The sequence below is a fragment of the Sardina pilchardus genome, chromosome 23, assembly GCF_963854185.1.
Source record: "Sardina pilchardus chromosome 23, fSarPil1.1, whole genome shotgun sequence".
Taxonomy (NCBI): Eukaryota; Metazoa; Chordata; class Actinopteri; order Clupeiformes; family Clupeidae; genus Sardina; species Sardina pilchardus.
In genome coordinates, this window is record NC_085016.1 from 3,522,103 (window position 1) to 3,529,602 (window position 7,500).

At 46.3% G+C, this 7,500-nt stretch overlaps 2 protein-coding genes across 2 annotated transcripts in view; one reads left to right on the forward strand and one right to left on the reverse strand.

The window, feature by feature from the left end:
- The window catches only part of gca (grancalcin), an 8,766-nt gene extending 3,615 nt beyond the window's left edge, over nucleotides 1-5,151 (reverse strand). The window contains exons 1-4 of the mRNA XM_062527232.1: nucleotides 4,992-5,151; nucleotides 2,349-2,579; nucleotides 1,038-1,107; nucleotides 750-793 (exon numbers count right to left, since the gene is read on the reverse strand). Of these exons, the coding sequence (XP_062383216.1) occupies nucleotides 750-793; nucleotides 1,038-1,107; nucleotides 2,349-2,579; nucleotides 4,992-5,015 (369 nt within the window). The 5' untranslated portion in view covers nucleotides 5,016-5,151. The remainder of the gene's footprint in view (nucleotides 1-749; nucleotides 794-1,037; nucleotides 1,108-2,348; nucleotides 2,580-4,991) is intronic.
- Nucleotides 5,152-6,222: 1,071 nt separating this feature from the next.
- Nucleotides 6,223-7,500, forward strand: part of LOC134070790 (interferon-induced helicase C domain-containing protein 1-like) — a 15,518-nt gene continuing 14,240 nt past the window's right edge. Inside the window, exon 1 of the mRNA XM_062527231.1 lies at nucleotides 6,223-6,845. Within this exon, the coding sequence (XP_062383215.1) occupies nucleotides 6,402-6,845 (444 nt within the window). The 5' untranslated portion in view covers nucleotides 6,223-6,401. The remainder of the gene's footprint in view (nucleotides 6,846-7,500) is intronic.

Consider the following 7,500-nt stretch of genomic DNA (forward strand, 5'->3'; position numbering starts at 1 on the left):
TTGCCGCCCCATCATTCTTTATGTAGATCAGTGAGGATCGAGGCCGGAGGAGGGAGGGAGGACGTATAAACGCTGCATGAGAGGCACCTACAGTCATCTTTTCAACTACCCCATTTGAACTGGCTGACAGGAAGTGATGTGATCATGTGAAAACTCCCAGCATGTCCAAACTAGGTTTGGGGAACCTGAGTAGCGTTAGCCCACAAAGGAGAATACAGCAGTGCAATGTTACTAATGCGATAACTGACTCTCATTTCATGTCGGCTTCACCCCTTTTGAAAGAACATTTGTCTCTGTTTGTTGAGGGGAAAACTCATGTAGTAGCCAGACATGTTGCTAGACTAGAGCCCGACCGATATGGGATTTTAAAGACCGATGCCTATTCCGATTATGAAGATTTCAAAAACCAGTGAACAAAAAAAAGTCAACTGATATTTGTTTTTAACAAACGCAATGTAAAAATGTACTCTTAACTAAACTTAAATATCTGATCAAGGTGGTGATAGTGTGATTGGAAAGTATGGCTATCATGCAGGTTTCCAGCCTGAGCTGCAGGGCCAAATCCAAATGGCCGGCAGATCAGGCAGGGTTTACCCAGCCTACTATAAACTAGTTCATCAGAGAAGCGCAGTGTGCTAGATTTCGTATTTCCTTCGTTTTTCTGTGGATTGGTGGTTTGACGCTCCCGTAACAGTGGCAGTTAGTTACAGCGGTTAGTAACAGCAGACAGGCTGAACCCAGAAGGATACATCCAGCATGGCGATCATGATTCTGCACGTCTCTAAGCTGAAGGCTGTGGAGGAGCAGAGGAATAAAGGGAGAAAGAGAGAGAGAGAGAGAGAAAGAGAGAGAGAGAGGGTGAGGGAGAGTAGTCAATGTTAACCAATGTTATGTGTAACCATCACAACCTCAATGTTAACAAGCTGCATCTGATATTTGAACACACAACCTCAGTTTCCTCGGTCTACAGTAAAGGTAATGGCATGAGCGCACACACACACACACATACACACACACACACACACACACACACTTACGGGTGTAGCTGCCACTGAAGCCACTCTGTGTCAGGCATCTTTGAAGTTCCTCAGCATCGACTTCACCATCCTGAAAGAGGATATGACATCATAAATGATTTAGGGTCAAAGGCCATTAGAATAGAATGGTGAAGTGAACAGTGAAATGCTACTTCCTTGCTAAAAACTCAGACCTCTGAAGTTCGCCTACACAAAAGAGCCAAAACTGCCATCTTCGCCCATATAAGGAGATCTGGGTGTTAACTACCCTATGGCAAGTTGCATTGCAAGTTAGCTCTGGGGTAGCAAAGATCTAAGTTTGCCATCCTAGCTTACCGCAGATCACAGTGCCCACTCATAAGCAGAGGGCAAAATTGTGTTGAGCAGAACGTCTGTATTTCAACTTCTTCGTCCCTGCCAGAGTTACAGGTGTGATCTTTCAAAATCTCCATGTTAATTACCCATAGGAAAAATCACAAGATACCGGATCTCTAAGATGGCAGCTTTTTGGTAGGCGAACTTCAGACGTCTATGCTCATGTCCGACCTCTTCTGCAGCTCACTGAAGGCACGTTAAAGTGTGTTGTTCAAATTCCCAAACATTACAAATGTTGGTAAACAGCGTCCTGTTTTGTCTACAGGGGGTGCGGTGTGGGTGTCTTATGGAGTCCAGGGAGGTACGGCAGAAGGTCCGACAAATTATCTGAAGCGTTTGTTTTTCCTCATCCAAAAATTAAAAAATGTCATACTGTACATGGACAGAACGTAGAAAAGATGCTTTCTATTTGTTTATAAAATAACATACGGGCTACCTATGAGTCTTCGTGCGATCATGTGATCACCATGGAACCATTTAGCTATCTAGCTCAAAACCTACTTCATCCAGTCTATGGTCAAAACGCATGAACCTCCATCTGCCCAACACTCTGTGCCACTCACCAGGGACAGACCTCACAGTAGGCAGGCTATGAGTGTGTGTGTGTGTGTGTGTGTGCGTGTGTGTGTGTGTGCGCGTGTGTGTGTGTGTGTGTGTGTGCGTGCGTGTGTGCGCGTGGCGTGGGGTGGGTTTATCCGCTCAGGCACACATATTCGCCGCAAACCTCTGGCTTCCTGTTTACTGACGTCACTATGGCTGAGATCAGGCCAATCACAACCAATCACAACCTTTGGAACCAAGGGCCAATTACAGCCAATCACAACCTTTAGAACCAAGGGCCAATCACAGCCAATCACAACCTTTAGAACCAAGGGCCAATTACAGCCAATCACAACCGTTTAGAGCCAAGGCCACTCCTCCTGCTGCACTACCTGTGCCAGACCGCTCCCCACTCACCTGGCCAGCGATGCCCGTGAAGTAGCCCCACATTGGGTCCTGTGCGGGGGGCGGGGCCCCAAAGGTGCCGGGGTAAGCGCCCGGCTGCGGGGGGTATCCTGGGGCACCGCCCATCGGCATCCCCTGGTGTGGCATTCCCTGGTGTGGCATTCCCTGGTGAGGCATTCCCTGGTGCGGCATCCCGTGATGAGGCATTCCCTGACCGGGCATACCTGGCATCTGACCGCCATACTGGTGAGAGAGAGAGATAGAGAGAGAGAGACAGAGAGAAAGAAAAAGAAAGAGAGAGAGACACAGAGAGAGAGAGAGATATAGAAAGAAAGAGAGAGAGAGAGAGAGAGAGAAAGAGAGAAAGAGAGAAAGAGAGAGAGAGAGAGAGAGAGAGAGACAAAGACAGTGATTACATAACAGTTGTTTGCTCACATCATCTGGGTGTTGCTCTCGCTCAGCTCCACACACCTTAAAGGAGCCTTCGTCACACACACTTGTTCAGTTATTCCATGACATTCCCACTGTGTCAATTATTCCATGACATTCCCACTGAGTCAATTATTCCACAACACTCCCACGGATGCTTTTGAATGGAGAAAAAATTGGCTGATTTTGCAGATGAGCTTTCTATACTAAATCTTCACATGATGATTGGCTCCACTCTGATTGGCCAACATCTCTGAGCACGTTCCAGGTGTACTGTGCATATGAACAGGGCAGGAAAGCAGTGGTGACATGGAAATGATGCGCTTGGCTTCTCTAATTCAGTGGTTGTGCTCGATGATCATTTCCTATCTATGGCTATAGGTTCATGGAGAGAGGAGGAAACCACACACACTGTGGCTGAGGTGTCAGTAAATTGAAACCGCCCGTGCGTGTGTGCGTGCGTGTGCAAGGCTTTAGAACGACAAAGACAAAGAGATCAAAGCGCTTCTCACAGAACACTGAAGATAGGCCCTAAACGTTTGCATCCTAGTCTGTGTTGTTGAGCCTTGGGCTTAGGCCTTGTTCACCGTTTCATGTTCATTTCAATACTACACTACAAAAGCGCCAGGCTCTGAGTGTGGATTCCTTCGTTCCACTTCCCTACTTCATCTACACCAGGTGAAGCACCTTTACATACTCAAAGTCCTCATCGCAAGGCACAGACACAAACCTCAAACCGTTCTGTGGCCACTACAGGCAGGGGAGGGAGGGAGCAGTCAAATATGACCTGTTCGGTATGTCCTCAACCTTGCCCTGTAGTCACACTGACATATCTTATTTCAAAACAACCCAGAAAAAAGATGGTTTCCTACTGGCATGACTACTTTAACACAGTTAAAGGGATATTCCGCCATTTTTGGAAATACGCTCATTTTCCACCTCCCCTCGAGCAAAACAATCGATATTTACCTTGTTCCCGTTCATCCAGCCATTCTGTGAGTCTGGCGATACAACTTTTAGCTTCAGCCTAAAGGCAACTTGCAAACGTACCATAGGCGCAGTGATATCTTACGCAGCATCTGAAAATAGTCCCCATAGACAACAAGCAGTAGTAGTGCCAGTAGCTGCAAGTTGCCTTGATTATTACGCCAGATGAGAGTGTAGTTCCATGTCAAATCAGCCTAGAAAAACGCCAGGTTTCATTTTCAGTTGGTCTTATTGCACTTTCTAACTTGAGAGGAGACACGTTTTAAATGGGAAAATTACCAGAAATCTTAGTCACTTTTAAACATGAAGCTAGCAGGCGAGAAGCTAATGGTCTAATCCGATTCAATGATCTATGCTAGGCTGAAGCTAAAAGTTGTATCGCCAGACTCACAGAATGGCTGGATGAACGGGAACAAGGTAAATATCGATTGTTTTGCTCGAGGGAAGGTGGAAAATGAGCGTATTTCCAAAAATGGCGGAATATCCCTTTAAAGACAATACAGACAGGGGGGTTCCTAGCTTCATCATGAAGTGGTTCTCTCAAGAAGTAGTTCTCTTAAATGCGAGAACATCACTTTGTGCAAAAGGCAGGCAACATGCAACAGAAGTGTATTATAGACTAAACTCAATTAAAGTGCTAGGTAATGATAGAATAACGTGATGGCTATGACGACCTACACATACGAGATAAGTGTAACGTTTTGAGAGGAGCACTGAAGAGGCCACACACACACACACACACACACACACACACACACACACACACACACACACACACACACCACACACACACACACACACACACACACACACACACACACACACACACACACACACACACACACACACACACACCATCATCTGACTGTCACACACACACACCTGCTACCCGAGCGCTGAAAAGTATTGGCGTTTGCGTGCGGAGCATAGGGTCAGCTCCACCGCAACACCCCGCCCATTCTATTAAATCAGATGGACGCATACCGTTCCGCTGCGTCACCCTACCTCAGCAAGTTCGAATAAAGTGATATTCTGTCAATAGAGTGTTTGCATAGCGCGATCAGATCTGTCTCGGCCAACGGGCCAAACTAATCTATGGCTCGACTTCCCCTCACCCACCCACCACCCACTAGGAAAAAGTTCAATTATAATGCGGAAAAACGTAGCCCTAATGTAAGGCCATCAGCTCCGTTGACAATTGACGGCCAATAGAATGATTATAATAGCAGCACTACTTACGCCACCGTATCCGGGGTAAGCCATCACTCCGCTGTTGGAATAAGTTGAACTTGATAAGAACCTGGTTAGCGAAAAGGCGATAAGCGAGCAGAGCAGTGTTCGCGAACGACTTCCTACTTCGCTCCCGTCCTATGAGGTTTTAAGAACGCGCCAAGAAGCGGAAATGGTGGCCGAGTGATTGCTAGGACCAACAGCCAATCACACGAATAGTTGGTGAGTATGCGTGTAGTGTGCGTATGGTGTGCGAGTGTACAGTGTGTGTGTGTGTGTGTGTGTGTGTGTGTGTGTGTGTGTGTGCGCCTATGTCCGTTTAACTCAGCATGGTTACAGCAATAATATTTCCTCGTCGTCGAATTTGTTTCCGAGTTATTAACTTTCACATGGAAGCCTACATGACCCACACAGCAGTAGGCTACTTCAAAATTATCAGTTGAGATAAAAGTACAAACATTATGATAAAAAGCGTAAAACCAGACTAAAATAGGACCAGAAAACCAGCCTAAATGAACCCTCTGATAAAAAGTTTATTTATTTATTTTTAAAAAAGCACATGTTTAGCTGAAGGCTGGCCAGGTCAGGCGTAACTAGCAGTGAAATGAACCCTTAGGCTTAACGTGTTTGTAGCCTCAGCTACGGGTCTTGTGGACCCACCACATAGGCTTTTAAAATCAGTACAGCCATACTTGTCAGATGTTTAGGCTACTTCAGCTCGATTAGCTACTATATAGACATGGTTCACATTTTAACCTCATTATTTCTTAGAACTTGGAAGTGCCTGACATGTGACTTGTAACCTAACAATTAATTTTGTAACTTTTGTGTTGGAAAGACAACATTTCCGCACACAGACTATGTAGGCCTACATAGATACAATTATTACACTCGATTTGGGTCGGATTAGCGATTGTGCGTGCCCATTTCTAGGGGACATTAAACGGGTTTCAATGGCGCTTTGCAAGACCAGAGCAAATCGCAAATTTGACGGGAGCTTGTCTGGTTACTCCCTGGCTAGGGGTCGCCAAGACTGGCATTGCGCACATCGGCTCCTTATCTCAAGTAGTTTCTTTTTTTAACTTCAAGGCACACATGTCGCGCGGCAGGCAGACTTGTTGAACATGTTATTGTTGCACATGGCGTGAGGTCATCAACAGGATCGACGTATCCAATGTCGACACACATTCTGGTTGCAATGTGGTTGCAGGGATAGGATGGGAAGGGACTTGCCCAGTGAAATATTAACCCCCCTTCGTCCCCTACGTTTCGAAAACGGATGAATAGAAACCGAAAGTTGTAGCGCAACCAAATAGCAATCATACACTGCTATTATAACCCAGTGTAGCGCAGACTACAGTAATAGTAGCAGATTCCGCTACAGCAACCTATGAAATACTTTGATTACAAGGACATACAATGACTGGCACGGATGACAACAACCTCATCTGGCTGATAAGCCAATGTTTTCGCAACACATTGCGACGGCTGATCCACATCGTGCCTGTTTTAGACCACATTACTTTCTTGGCGAGGGAGCAGAAAGAACGGATCATTAACAAGGCACGAAACGACTGCAATCAAACTGCAGTGGATCTCCTTATTGACACCATTGCGGCGGGTCCCCCTCGTCAGCCCGGGTGGTCGCGGGAGTTTGTGAATGCGCTCTCGTTCGCGGGGTGCACGTACGCGGCTCAGATAGTGGACACGGAGAAGTTGCCCAGTCCGTCGGTGGAGGCGGAGAACGACTGCTGTGTCCAGCTGATCGAAATTATGAGCCCGAGCCTGATGGGGATGAAGACGACAGATGTGTGTGACACCTGTTACCAAAGCAAACTCATCACGGAACTGGACAGGCAGAACGTGAGTGAAGTCGGAGAATGTATCTTAAAACGATTAAGCTAAAATAATTTCTCTCAATATGATGTTATAGGCTACTATGATGACTCAGTTTAGGCTGTTGTCATGAAATGTGCATTATGCGTAAAATAGGAGGCCTATGGCTATTTTCGGATTGGTTGAGACACACAATCCAGCGTCTTCTATGTTACAATAATTGATAATAATAGCCTACTTGAAGGTGAAGAAATGGGCCGGTCATTTCGAGGGTTAGACTCAAAAGACTACGTCAAGACATGCAGTTTCACCATGCCATGCCAAAGGTGGAATCTAAGGAATTTCACAAACACAGACGGACTCATTGTTGTTGTGACTCATCTCTAATGTGATGAGCCAATCAGCCTGGCCCCGCCCACCTAGATCCTCTCGCGGAGATCTCTGGAGCGCCATAGCTCATAACAGTTTCCCTCAGACAAGAAACTGTCTGGCCAATCAGCGAAGAGAGGGCAAGAGGAAAGCTAAACTTATTGTGATGTACAGTTAACCTAGAGATCTAGGCGCCCCTAGTGGCAGCAAGTCCATTCCATTCCATCCATCCACATCCAAATCCACCATTTTGATGTGGGTCTGGCTGGTCAGGCTAGAAGCAGAAGGTACAAGAAGGTGCTAGAAGCAGCAA